This window comes from Lissotriton vulgaris, chromosome 8 (assembly GCF_964263255.1).
Source record: "Lissotriton vulgaris chromosome 8, aLisVul1.2, whole genome shotgun sequence".
Classification (NCBI taxonomy): domain Eukaryota; kingdom Metazoa; phylum Chordata; class Amphibia; order Caudata; family Salamandridae; genus Lissotriton; species Lissotriton vulgaris.
In genome coordinates, this window is record NC_141696.1 from 1,422,707,957 (window position 1) to 1,422,722,996 (window position 15,040).

General features: G+C 41.0%; 1 protein-coding gene across 1 annotated transcript in view; it reads left to right on the forward strand.

Annotated features, from left to right (window-relative positions):
• Positions 1-306: 306 nt before the first annotated feature.
• Positions 307-15,040, forward strand: part of LOC147698857 (uncharacterized) — a 74,101-nt gene continuing 59,367 nt past the window's right edge. The window contains exons 1-4 of the mRNA XM_086933524.1: positions 307-484; positions 1,712-3,244; positions 7,013-7,267; positions 11,397-11,506. Of these exons, the coding sequence (XP_086789650.1) occupies positions 385-484; positions 1,712-3,244; positions 7,013-7,267; positions 11,397-11,506 (1,998 nt within the window). The 5' untranslated portion in view covers positions 307-384. The remainder of the gene's footprint in view (positions 485-1,711; positions 3,245-7,012; positions 7,268-11,396; positions 11,507-15,040) is intronic.

Below are 15,040 nucleotides of genomic sequence, written 5' to 3' on the forward strand. Positions count from 1 at the left end.
GTTCTCGAAACATCTCCTGCTCTTTCCAGCACTCTTACACCATCATCCACTGCCTCTGATGTGTTTTCTAGCAAACAAATTACAAATAAGACTGCAGCAACAGGCCTACCTCCAACCTCCACCACGATGGATACCCAAGGCACCAACACAGCCTCAAATACAGTTGTCCACAAATCTAGCCCCATTCAGCCATCAGTACCTGCATTCACTACAGCTGCAACAATATTTGCCTCAAATGCAGACAGGACATTTTTTAGTGCACCCTTTGAGAGCAGCGCACCTTTATCGATCAGCACTCCACCAGAGGCCGGCACATCAGAAGGACATACTGCACGCTTTTCTTCAACTGCAGCACCCACAATCAAAAGCAGCACTTCAAGAGATATGCATAAAGTTGTGACTTCTATTGCATTGGGGAAAACAGTGGCAAGCACACTGATGTCTACAGAGGTGCCTGTGCGAGGCCCTACATTCAAGGTCTCAGGTGAGTGTGTTCTCTTTTTGCTTACTAGCCTCAGCACTGTTATTGGAATGAAATTGGTATTCTTTTCATTGCATTAAGTGATGATGTGTTAGGTTGTACATACAGGGATACAATCAAATAATCAGTGGTTTGTCAAACAAGACTACTCACCCTTGAGGGTCTGAAGGAACGGGGGGCTGCTGGTCCCTTTCAGTGTGGAGGCTCATAGCCACTTCTTGATGTCCTTGTTGATTTGGGTCAGCAACGCGAATTGCTGATGTGGAGGGGCAGGGTGTTCCTGGCAATGAGGTAAGAGAATGAACTTCCTCCGGTTGGATCCTGGGGACGGAGGCTAGGGCGCGTTGGGTGAATTGGAGTTGTCTGGCCGGTAAGTGGAATGTGAGGCGGTGGTTCAGATATGCTTTGTAGGCTTGTAAGAGGATGACTTTGGGAAGACAGAAATCCACTACCTTAGCAAACAGGGAGGTTTTAGACAAAAGATGTTCATCCTTCTCCCTTAGTGGGGTGGTTGGCTGCAGAGAATAAACTTGAAAAGCCACAAAAAGCCCACAGAGGTTAATCACACAAACAATTTTCTTGGGCTAGCAGAGCATTGTCAGGAGCAAGCGTCTGTATTTACCTGGAATTTGATGTCACCCTTTAGTATTTTCCGGTACCCAAGCACACTTTAAATCCTTTGCCACAGACACAGCCATTGCTCATCTCACTTCCACTTGCACCTTTTAGCCTCTAAACCTTCTCAATCCTCGCTCTATCCCCATGACCTTTGTTCTATTCCTTTTTATTTTGTTCTATCTCTTACAGTGGAATGTCCTCCCTGCCCTCTATGTCCTTCCACCAGCAGGCCTGTATCGCCTTCCTCAGTTGCAATTGAGCATCTCCTGCACATACCATACCCGTTGCCTGTCATTATCCTTCAGTCCTCTCACTCTCTTTGTGAACCCTACCATCATCTTCCAGTCCACAGCATTGTGTCCTCTGCAGCATTTTCCCCATCTGTGCAATTTTCTTCCACTTTTCTCAGGCCTCAACACGTTGTGAACTCCCACTCAAAATTTTCCTTTTCATATCGAGGCGATTGATACTCAGTGTAAAGGCTTTGCAGTTCTGTAACCTATTACAACCACATTCTTCGTGCACCTGCAGTTCAACAGGACTTTTAAGTCTTGTAAGTAAATGTCTAGATTTCTAAATATGTTTCACTTTTTTTATCTCATTCCTTTGCAGAATCAGCAAAAACCGCAGCTACTGAGATAATAATGACAAAGCCACTTACCTCATATCTGAAAACTGAAGAAACAACATTTGACCAAAGTTTAACTTCGTCAACATTATCAGCATCAAGTGGAGTAGAATCATTAACGGGTTCTGCTGGAAATTCGCCTTATACGAGGCTTTCAGTTCCAACATCTACAATCATTCCGACAAGTGCAACACATTCAGTCGCAGATACAGCAACGACTGCCACTGAGTCCAGAACATATAGTCAACTATTTACAACGGGTTCAATTAACTTCACAACATCCCTTTCTGTGTCCACAACAATAACACCTACAATTCCTGATATAATGTCAACTGTGGCTAAAGGCACTTCAGAAGCTGTAACAATGTCGTCAAGCCTCAATATATCGCCTGATACTGCTGTTTCTATTGAAGCATCAGCAATTCCTCAAACTATACCTATGGTAACCAGTGGGATTTCAGAGGCTTCTGCTGCCAGTGATACTAAGTCTTCAACCCTAAATGTCGCCTCTACCCGTTTTATTTCAAATAATACTCTAACATCCAAAATTCCTGAAACCATGACTGTAGTGACCAATGAGACTTTTGAAGCTTCCATTGCCAATACTGGAACCTCTTCAACCATCAATACAAAATCTATTATTTTTTTCTCATCTGAAAAAACACTAACTGCAACTGCTGAAACCACAAATGTGGAGACCAAAAGGCCTTTCGAAACGTTTAACACACCTCCTACCCAGGCCTCAGAAGTATTGTCTTCTTTTATTTCCACCAAAACCACAACAACTATTTTTCCTGAAACATTACCTACACTCACTTATAGGGTTTCTGAAACTTCTGCCACTAGCAGTCCCACAAAGGAATTTGTCAGTGCTACACATATCCCTTTCATTTCAAGAGAAGCAATGACAGCTTCAGTCCGAGAAACCATAGCTGTTGAAACCACTGGGAATACCAACACTTCTACCATCAATAGTAATAAGCCTTTGACTGTCAATACAACTGCTATTTCTTTTGTATCTGTTGAAAACCTAACAACAAAAATTACTGAAGCTCAAGCTATAACAACCAAATGGATTTCAGGAAGTTCAAACACCAGAACAGCTAACCCTACAACAGAGAGTGCGGCATCTATTCTTTTTAATTCAACCAAATCACAAAGTACAACTTCTGAAATGACTACTATGGTCAAAGGAACCAATAGGGATAGTATGCCTACAGTGACAATTTCAACAACTACATCTAATTCAGCTGTTGCATCAACTACATCGAAATACCCAACTTCAATGATCAATGGAACGTCTGCCACTATCACAACCAGCACCACCAACCCAATTCTCATCAAAAACACATCATCTTCTGCGGTTTCTAATTCAGCAACTACATCAACAGTCACAAGAACTCCCAGCACTCGTATAATGACCAAAGAAACCTTGAGTACTACTAAACTCTGGACTAGTAATCCAACATCAACAGCAACTCCAACTACTTCAACAACCATTATTGCTCAATCTTGCGGTAAGGATATTACTCCTAATTGAAAAGCATTATTAGTTAAACAAAAATCAGTTAAGGGTCTATTCACAAACTGTGTTAGGTAGCACGTTTAATAGTACTGCAATAGTATTGCTTACAAACTACAAAATGCTATTCAGAAACCTATGTGCGGAGGTCTATGCCTCTAACTCTCCTAGCTTTTCTATGTAGAGTTGTCTGCTCAGACTGCAGAGATCTATGTCTCTATATGTTTTTGTAGTAAATGTGGGAGGGACGGGGTGAGTGGATGGGAAATGGGGAATACTTACTACTGAAGGAAAGAGTAAGGAGGGGTTAAGTGACGATTAGGGAAGGGTTTACGGAAGGACATGCACCCACCCACAAAACAGTAAGAATATTCCTATTCTAAAACTGCACTTCTAAAGTTACTACAGTCAAAATGGACCCACAACAGTCATAAATGTACTCCAGCTCAGAGCTGGAGTAAGTTCAGCATCACCCATGCCTACTCACACGTACTGCATCATCCCTCTCCCCAAGAAAATAATGGAGGTAGTAACTTAAAATAAACCCCGTAGGAAATAATGTTAAAATAAACATTTAAAAATATATCAGATGTATTTTAATGTAAATAAATATGTTATTCAAAATATGTCAGCAGTATTTTTTCAATTTTAAAATAATTATAACTTTTTAAAAAATACATTACATTGATTTCAATTAATTCTATAGATAGATTTTTAGAGTATTTTAAGAGACTTGTAGGAGTAACCTTAGACTACTAAATAGTGAATAACCAAATGTAGACAATGTAATAAAGAGTGTAGGAGTAAACTAATACATGTAGATTTACTCACATGACAGTTTAGCTTTGTGAATATCCCCCTTAGTAGTCCAGACGTAAGTGCTAAAAACAGCGTTAATGCACTTGAGTATTCTGAACATGAACTAATGGGGAGACAAGGGTATGCTTTGGCCTTGTCAAGTATCCAAGTTACATGGAAGTAAAGAACAAGTTCCTGGGAGAAATGGGTTTAACCCAGGTAATAATAATAATACCAGCATTTGTAAAGCGCACAGCTACCTCCGGAGAGGTGCCCCAGCGCGGGGGGCCATCGGGAAGATTAAGCAAGCTATTGCCCAGCGTCACATGGTGCTGGGCTAACCTACCACCAGCACCAGGGATTGCACTGTGAACCCCATGGGCCTAAGCCAGGCACCCTGGCCGCTGCGCCACACCTCTTCCCGCTGCGCCACACCTCTTCCAGGAGTGGCACAATGTGACAAGCTTCTCTCAGAGAAAATGCATGTAAAATTTGTGCGTATACATCTTCTTCTTGGGGTGAGAAAATCAATCGCAGGATGTGGAATTCTGGCAGATCTAGGTTAGGCGCTGCATAAGTCAAAGCAGAGATGACCAGCCTTTACAAAAACTATTTCAAAGGCTTTTGTACTGAAAATACAAGATCGCTGGTTAAGAAGTTTAATGAATAACAGAATGCTGCAAAGATGGCACTGCCACTCCTTAATATTGTGAAATATGAAAGCAGGCCTTGATAAAACTAGAAAGGCAACATATGAAATTAATATCACATTGGAATGGTAGATAACATGTACTGGCAGGTGTTTAGCATCGCATGAGTGCCAAAAGGCAAAATATACCAACATATCTAGCTCCATACAAGTAAGCAATCTAGTGGAATATGCAAAAAAAAGGCACATTTTACTGCAGGGAAAACTATGGTATTCTATTGATATACATAACTAGATGCTAGCAGGTGGGAAAACTATCAGATTGCAATACAATAGACACATTAGAAGGGACTTGTGGATTTCTGGAAGTTGTGCACTACACTCCCATTAAGCATATGGTGGTCCAAGTTGTGGAATGTTATAACATGAAAAATTTGACAGCGATAATAATCCACAGTTATCTTAATAAATTTGAGTACGTGAAGAACAGCCCCATGCTAGATGCAGGATCAGTGTTCGTCCCCGATATGATAATGTGCTCAAGACCCTTCAAACCACTGACCAGGATACACTCATCATAGACAAAACTTATACACTTTAATCAATAGCAACTTATCCACCTTACATCACCACTGGATGATGTTAATGAACATCTTTATTATAATTGTATGCATTGCACGGCTATGATAATTGTTGCTCTGTACGAACAAAAAAAACGAATAAAGTATGGTGATGTACCTTTAACATCACCTAGGTTTCTGTGTTCTGAGTCCTGAAAAGGGGGTAGACATCCGACCAATTTTAGTTCAAGCGATCACAAAAACACCTACCCTAGCGAATCGCAAACAAGTTCCTTCTTTGTTAGGAGTATGTGGTAATTATGCTAAATTTATCGAGAATTTTTCAGCAAAAACAGTTGATTTAAGCGGTCTTCTTAAGAAGAGAAAAATGTTTCAGTGGGATGAAAAATACCAAGCTGAATTTGTTGTTTTAAAAAGATGACATTGTTTCTGCTGAGGTATTAGCACCATTTGGTTCCATTTAAGAATACATCATTACTGTGGGAGCAAGCAATGACGAATTGGGTGCTTCACTTGCTCAACTTAGAAAAGGAAGTGAGAAGGCCATTGGGTTTCCACCTAGAGCTCTAGGGGACAGTGACATTATTTTTTCAGTTATAGAGTAATAACCTTTGGCATGTTGTTGCGTTGTTGAACGTTTTAAAAGCTCTATTTGGGGGGCAAAGTTCATGTCAAAGATGGGTGCCAAGCCTTTAGCGAACATTTTGAGTGGGGGGGTAATTAAGGACCATTCACTGAGGGTCGCTAGATTGAGCTCCAGACTGTTACAATATACTTTCCAACTTGAGTACATCCCAGAAGGAAAACATGTCAGAGCTGATTATTTGTCTCCTATTCCTGTTGATGAGCATAGTTTGAGTATTGAGGAAGAGGATGAAGAGTGTTGGCCAGCGGCCATTGATGTATGTCAAGAGTGCGGGTTCACTGAAGAAGAATGGCTAGCCAGCATGTCCGAGGAAGAAGATTTGAAGTTGGTCAAGAAAATATTACGGAGGGTTGTCCCAAAGATAAGTCAATGCCGGTGACGGTGCAGCCGTTTCATAAAATAGTGGGCGATTTGTCATTTAACATTACTGATGTTTCTGTGTTCTTAGTTCTGTTATGATTGGCATATTTCGGGGTCTGCTGGGGGTCTGAGCAGTGCCTGTGGGTGCTGTTTGGGCTGTGGCAAATAAACCTCCACAACTAAGTTATTTCGACGTCAATGAGTGGTGATTTCTTTCCACCCCCTCCTTAACCCCAATATAAATGTATTAAAATGAGAAAGGGTTTTTAGATGATTATGCCTTATTACTACTATTTTATTTGCCTGAGTCACAAAACAGTATAAGGAATACTTCCTTACTCCTGGCCACCCCCTGGCCTTTGCGAATGGCGGGGGCAGTCTGGGGGGAGCAGGCTGTGGGAAACATTTGTTTTAAGCAGCATTGGTTTTTTTAAGGAACAAGGGCTGCTTTGATAAAAACAAATTCATTAGGGAATGCATAAACAGATATGGTGGTCTGCTCTCCTTCAACTTCAGAGTGTGATGTGACCTTTTAGTACACAGGTTACATTGCAAAATTAAATGTTGGTTGCAAAATGTCAGCATGCAATTTATAATCACTTTTTGTGACCAACCCTTCAGAACATCTTGCCAGAAGAATGCGTCGTTCATCACAACGTATCAAACTGTAAACATGGACAATGCAATTAATAAATAATTAACGGTTTCTAAATATACATCTCTTCACAGGCCAAACACCTCTGTCATTCGAAATCAAGAGTGTCACGAGCCACGTCATTCATTTAGGATGGACCAAGGCAAGCAGCCAGAAGGACATTCTTTACAATGTGACGCTGTTCTATAATGATGGATCAATGAAAAGCGAAAACAAACGAACAACGGAAATCACTTTTTCTGGCCTCTTACCTTCAACTAAGTACAAAGTATCCATCGAGGCACTTAGCTGCTTGGAGAGGACCACCGCTTCGTTATCAATCATGACAGGTACTTTCAATGTGCAGATTGGTGTCAATAACCTTCCCGCATATACCTTGCTGATGTGCTGTGGTGTTGAATGAAGTTTTTGTGTATGGCTTCAGGAAATTGTTTTAAATTAATAATTCAATATAGAACTCACTTTAGGGGTGGCTCGTAACATGACATCAGCATCAAATTGGCAGATGTCCTGGTTTTCCACATCTTGAGTCCCTCACTTCATTTAGTATATCCGGATATCCTCAGAGAAACTCCTCTGGTAGCAGCAGCCACCTTCAGACCTGGGGTCAAAAGGGCCATCCTCCCAACACCCTGTCTACCATTTTCTTCCTTCCCTGATAGAAAAATACAAAACATTCTCCTGCAGGCTGACGGACACTGCTGGGTTGTCAGGGCCATTCGTTTTTCATTTTCCAAATCCAGAGCCCTGTTTTGGGGAAAAAAGTGATGGCCAGATCAGGTCACCATGCTGCTAGGATATGGCAGTAAGGCTGTCACAGTTTTCTATTTACCAAATGAGTGCAAATATTTAGGTAGGAGCTCCGCTGGAAAACAAATATATACCACATTCCTTGAGGCACTTTAAAAAAATTCAGCAGGGTGGTCACATCAAGGCCAGCAGAGGTGGTGATTCTGCCACCCCAATCACATGTCAGCTGACCTGCCAGAGTCCAAAAAACCCTCGGTGTATCTTTTGGGGGGAAGACAGATCATCAGTAGACGTTTCCTCCTACCCTGTTTAAATATGGAAGTTTGGGTTTCTTAATTGCATACTAAATTAAGATGTTTTAAAAAAATGTCTCAGACAAAGTTATATGAAGGGGTGATGCATTCATTACCATCACCAATAAACACGAAGGTTAATTCCAGAATGAGGACCTCAAAATCTAATTTAAAGGTATGCAGAAAATGAACCCATTCTTTTCGGAATCACATTTTCCAAATACGTCAGGAGCAATTATATGTTTCCTACGTGGTGGTGGGGGTAGGGTGTTGAAATATCGATTACAAAAATATAGTTTACAAAAATATAGTTGTAAAAATATCGTTTACAAAAATATCGACACCCTATATCTAAACAGGTAAGTACATAAATATCTACTCAAAAATATTGTTGTAATAAATATAGATGTAAAAAATATCGACTTTTTAAATTAATTAAAATTACATTAAATAATAAATAAATATAAGTACTATTAACAAAATACTTTACATTACTTTTATTTTTTGACTATTTAAAAAAAAATTAACTACACTTTTTCATTATAAACTTAATAAATGTGTACATATACATATATTTAACACATTACTTTATATAACAACAATAATACATACATATAATTAAAATATAAAATATATTATTAGTTAAAACATTTGATAGCGAAGGGGTAAAAATTACTATTCCCACTCCAGAGGGTGCAACAGTAGGGAAAGCGTTGGATAGCGTAGGGGTTAAAATTACTATTCCCACTCCAGAGAGTGCAACAGCAGGGAAAGCGTTGGATAGCGTAGGGGTAAAAATGACTATTCCCACTCCAGAGGGTGCAACAGTAGGGAAAGCGTTGGATAGCGTAGGGTTAAAAATTACTATTCCCACTCCAGAGGTTGCAACAGTAGACAAAGCGTTGGATAGCGTAGGGGTAAAAATTACTATTCCCACTCCAGAGGGTGCAACAGTAGGGAAAGCATTGGATAGCGTAGGGGTAAAAATTACTATTCCCACTCCAGAGGGTGCAACAGTAGGGAAAGTGTTGGATAGTGTAGGGGTAAAAATTACTAAATGTATTTACTCGTTTAAAAATTAACAAATCTTCATTTTTATTTAATTAATCATTAATTAAATAATCATTCAATTAAAATGTAATTAATTCACTACATTTTCACTTAACAATTCCACTACACACACCTAAAATTAATTAAACAATTAACATAAGTAATTTACATAATTAATAATCAATTAACTAATTGAAATTAATTAACTATTATTTATTACACTATTTATATTCAATTAACACATTAATTAATCAATTATGTTATTATATTTAAATTACTTCCCACCCTACTCCCCTATAAACCCACAACCCGCTACAGAACTATTAACACTAAATTCAACATAAAATACCTTATTAACTAATAAAATACTACAAAAAATACTACTTTGACAACCAATACTCATTAAAAACACTAAATTACTTTTAATTATTTAAAAAACGATATTTTTGTAAACTATGTTTTTGTAAACGATATTTATTACAACTATATTAATGTTAACGATATAACTTACCTGTCTGTCGATATTCTGGTCAAACTATATTTTTGACATCGATATTTCTTCTTGTAGATTTTTCTGCGGCGATATTAAGGTTAGTCGATATTTTTATGACGATATTCCCGCTCTGCACCGGTGGGGGGAAAGCCCTGTGTTTCTAGTATTTCATTAGACAGTGTGTCCTGTCATTAGTTTGCAGTTTCTCCCTAATATTAGTATTGATTTAGGTAAATTAATATAAATGAAATATATTGATTTAAATCACAGTATACCATGAAACGGCAAGTAGATAGCGGCAGACGATTCTAATTCTACATAAAGATCAACATAAAAAAAGATTACATTATTTTTATGTGAACTTGCTGAAGCAGTCATTATGAGTTCCAGTACCAAAGCTGACCCTTGTCAAGGAGCAGGGTAACCTTAGCAGCGGCAGCCTTTCCCTAAACGGGTCATTGTCCTTTCATCATTCTCTGTATATTCTGTGGTTACCAGCCCCTTTAAACTGTAAAAGGCAATTAACCTAATGGGTTATTTTGTAATATACCACTGCTGTCCCTGTCGGCTCTAGAAAATGACATTTTCAGATGGCAGTAGGCAGCTTTCAATACCCATCAAGTTACCTTACCCTGTGTCCGAGGTAGCTATCAAAATTATTCCATTGCCCGCTTTCTACCACCTTCCTAATAAGTTGTAGGTGGGTTTATGGTTTCGTACCATAAAACCACCTACCCACCAGATTAGGAGATCATCACTGGAGCACCACTGACCTCCGTGCTGTCAGAGGAAATGTCACCATGGCAGTTCATTTGAAGACTACAAGTTTGGTGGACAGCCCCTTCTGTTAGGCAGCTTTTCACCAAACTTTTTTGTTTGGGAGTTTATTTGTGAAAAACAAAAAAACTAATGACTCCCCCAGCCTTTCTCCCAGCATGCAGGAAATATATTTTTTTCTGTCCATCACTCCATCCTCTCTGAATCGGGTCGGCTTTCTGATATCCTTAGTCCTATGGCTTTTACTTTATTGGGCCACTTGGGTAAGCTTTTTGACAGTGTAGCTAGCGGGCTCTGTTGTCTGAAAGGTGGCAGTCTGCCCAACTGCCCACCTCATAATTTAACCGTCAGGACACTCTGTCATGGAAATTAGGCTCATAGTCTCCTGCTATGCACAGCTACTGTGTGGAAGCGGTTCTGTGGTCCCCGTTGATATATCTCTTAGACATAAGGAGGTCGATTTATTTAGTCAATGAGAGCAGAAGATTCCTTTGTGATCACAGATCAGAGGAGAAACATTCTGCTAAAGATCAATTCATCCTAAGAAAATCAATTAATCCCCTTTGCATTATTTTCGATAACTGCGAAAAAGTATGGGCACCTATAGATGGATTGGTTTGCATAATGTGCTAGAAAAAAGTAAATGTATTCAAACACGCATAAGGGCAAACATATATATCACTGACACAGCGAGCTGGATACGGTCACATTGGTATGACACACGGAGAGCTGCAGTTTCAATCACTGCGTGAAGTCCTGACCAAGGTGTGACCTCATTTGATCTAGATTTTACCCAATTGGCTTTGATCAAGAGATGAATTCAGAAATTGATGTAGCATAGATGAACAGAAACAAAAAGGTATCAAGCAAACATTAGGGGCACTAAGATGACCCCTTTTGAAAGATGGTTATCAATTTCTCTTCAGTGGAGCAAGGCAATTTGTATTTGAAGTTCATATGATCCTTTTTCTCCCAATGAATGAAATACCAGGCATCATTTGAAAATGTCATTCTGTAGAATCAAAGAGAATTGTAATTTTTTAGTTTTTATATTTCGCAATATTTCATATAGCTGTACTCCATTTTCTTTAACAGCGGGTAAAATCTACACAGGAAAGACCAGAACAAATCTGGTTTATAAAGAAGGTTATGAAAATTCATTGAGTGCAGCATTCAAAGAGTTTGAAAAAAGCTTCAAGGAGGAGGTAAGAACTCAGATATAAAGTGTGTCCATTAACTCTGAATTAGAAAAGTTAATGGCCATTATTACATCTATTATCGTGGCTATTCTTTCCAGGTGGTTCTCAGGCAAAACCAGACTGTGCACTAGGTAAAATTATGAATTTATATTTTCAGGTGCTTTGCAGAAGAGAAGAAGCAGCTATGATTAATCCCAAAAAAGGCATTTACTTCAATTGGGCTTAACCTTGTTTTAACTATCCATGGTTGTTGTTTTGTTGGTAGCAGGCCGAGCATATGGCTTCTTCTAAGCAGACACCTGGATCAGCTGTCAATAAATGTTACTGTCTGTGTACAAATTCACAAATGGAAGAAATTCAATACTGAAAAAACAAGCCCTCTCCTCTTTAGCTTGACATCTAAGGAACTCTTTTTCTTCGGATATGAGCCAGGCTCTTACTTTCTTTCATCCAGGAACAAAAATCATCCTCCTCATACCCTTCCTTCTCACAAAATATGAGTGATCAATCACATGCATCCTTACTGCATGTTTCACCAGTTTTTCGCTTTGACCTAACTAAAAAAAACTTTAAAGAAATTAAGAAATTAAATGACAGTGACAGCAGGGAATTAACAACCACACAATAGGTATTAACGACCAAGATTGTAACTAAATAAATACATAAAATATCCCAGAAAGTTTTTAAATATACATAACAAGATAATGCAAGAAAGGAATACATGAAGGCTATCTAGACGGTGAGGTACTACTTTTAGTAACGAAAAAGAGTGCAGCTTGTTTACTTTTCGTTAAAATCAGGCATGTTGGTAGACAAAACATTCATACTATGCAATGGAATTACAACATTAAATGATAAATAAAAAAATCATTAAATACGGTCAGAATTAAAATATAAACAACAACTACTAATAGAGAACTAACATTTGGTTTAAAACTGTAAAGTTTTATGATGATCGCTGTAGTAAATTGGGTGATAAGCTGTGCATGAGGTGAGGCCTGTGCAAGTAATAGGTCCACAACTTCCCCTCACTGGGAACCATGCACCACATTGTAGTGCTTGACTCTCTCAGGGTAGCGAAGCAGAGCAGTCGAAGGTCTACTCAGGGGCTGTGGTGTTGGCTAGTAATCACCATGAGTTAGAGATGAGCGTAGGGCCTGGAATGGCTCAAAGAGGTCGATGGAAGCCTCAGGGGTAGTGAAGCTGCATCTGTGGCCCCTGGGTACCACAAAGACGACGGCTGGGGAGTTGGTGCGTGACAAGGGGTGGAAGGGCATGGAAGCGGGCTATTAGAGGCAGCAAGCTACGCACATATAAAGAGATGCTGCAGGCCGGGAATAGCTTGAGTCTGAATCGCCCAAAGAAATTGTATCCCACTGGGTAGGGCCAAGGCAAGTCAATAAGTCTTAGGAATTAGCTGAGGGCCCCAACACTGGAGACTGTGCCTTGCTACGCGAGATGCACAAACATCGCCCCCGCTGCCTGAGTTAGACGGATGACTGGGAGAAGCAGACCTGGGCCATCAGGAGCAGTGCACACGGGGATAGAGAAGTGACCAGCCCTGATGCTAACAAAGTAGTGCCTGCAAGGTGATGCAGGCGTGTTAGAGGAAGACCTCCAGTCCCCCCAAAGAGTTACAGAAGGGATACCTGGAAGCAGCTTGGAGGGCTAGGGTGATTGGCAACAACAAGACAGAAGTAGTGAGGGGTGGATTGTGCAGCCCACAGTCGCAACGGAAGTGACACTCTGGCTGCACCCAAAGCCAAAGCAAGTGCAACCCACGTGTCCCGGGCTTGAGGGGAGCACAGCTACTTTTTGCTTCGAGAGTGGAGTAGTCCGGACAGGGCACTGTGGGAAGGGTCCAGGTGCTTTTTATAATATGGCGTCTGCGAGAGCCAAGAAGGGGGGCTCAATTAAAGACTTGCTGCTCAAACAACCAGGCTCCCAGGAGAGCGACTCCCAGACAACCTCAAACAGGACGACATTGCCAGCAGCGAAGGACCTAGAGGCCCCGGTCATGCGCCCATATTTAGAGGCCCTGTTTGAGAGACCCCAATGAGGGACAAGAAAGACATTCTAACTGCACAGAACAGATGGGTGCTCTAGGGGGGCGACTTGAACTTAGTTTTTAACAATGCAGTTGACCGCTCGACCTAGAGACAGGGTGTAGCTGGGGAAATCAGTCAGGGGGCTGCTTTTGGGCTGCAGGAGCTGGGACCTAGAGACATTTGGGGAAGCTTGCACCCAAACTCTAGGTACTACACATTCTCCCATGCACATAAATCCTAAGCAAGACTGGACAAGTTCCGTGGCTCTAGGGAGGTCCTGGCAGTGAGACGGGTAGTAGATAGTGAAACTAGATCCCTATCTGACCACTCAGGGGTTCTGCTAAACCATGCGCTCCCCCCTATGTGCGAAGACCCCATTTCTGGTGACTGCGAGAGACCCGCTACGTAGACCAGAGGTAGCAAAACAGATATAGAGAGTAATACTTAGAGGCCAACGATACCTTGGAGACCTTGACGCAATGAAGGCTGTACTTAGAGAGAAACTGATTGTAATCTCTGCGGCAGATAAGGAGTGACGTGCCAAGCGCAGGCACCCAAGTGCAGGCACCTACAGCAACAAAGGTGCAAACTGGGGCACATTCACCACCGTACTGGGGCACCCAGAGTCTTGCGCCAACTCGAGTATTCACTACTCAGCCTCAAGCTTGCGTTTTATGTGGGGGTAATAAGCCTGGGAGAAAACTGGCAAACAAACTCAGGGGTCAGTGTCAGGCTAACGTTGAGACCCTACTCGCGGACGATGGGACAAAAGTGATGGAGGACGAAGAGGTGGCGGAGATTTGGGGCCTTTTATAAAGATTTGTACTCCGCACAGGATCTCCCATCCCAGGCGATCTCAAGGTATCTGGAGAATGCTAAAGTAACATGCCTGACAGAAGAGTAAGCAGCATGCTTAGTTAGCCCCATGAGGATAGATGAAGTAATCGCAGAAATATCTAGACTGAAACTACATAAATCCCCAGGTCCAGATGGCTTTTAAGCCTATTTTTATAAAAAAAACTTTTGTAATCTATTGGCTCCTCTCTTCACCAGAGTTTTCAATAAGATTACAAGCTCAGCGGCACTCCCCCCTCATTGAAGGAAGCCTTGGCGCTAAATGATTTACAGCGATCCTGGTGACACGACTTGCTCCTTATATGCCTGTGCTTGTAGGTCCAGATCAAGCTGGATTTATTCCTGGCAGACAGAGCTCAGATAATACCAAGCGGATCCTCCGCCTCATAGACAAGGCAAGCGGCTCTCAGCGTGTCTCGGTGCTCTTCTACATAGACATAGAGAAAGCCTTCAACAATGTCCATTGGCCCTACTTAGAAGCGGTATTGAAATGATTTGGATTCGGAGACAGGTTTTGTGCCTGGGCGCTAAGCGGGTATAGAGGGCCATGGACGCCAGTCGGGGTAAACAGCAGGAGATCATGGAACTTCCCGATAGAGTGCGGAACGTGGCAGGGATGTCCCCTCTCTCCGCTATT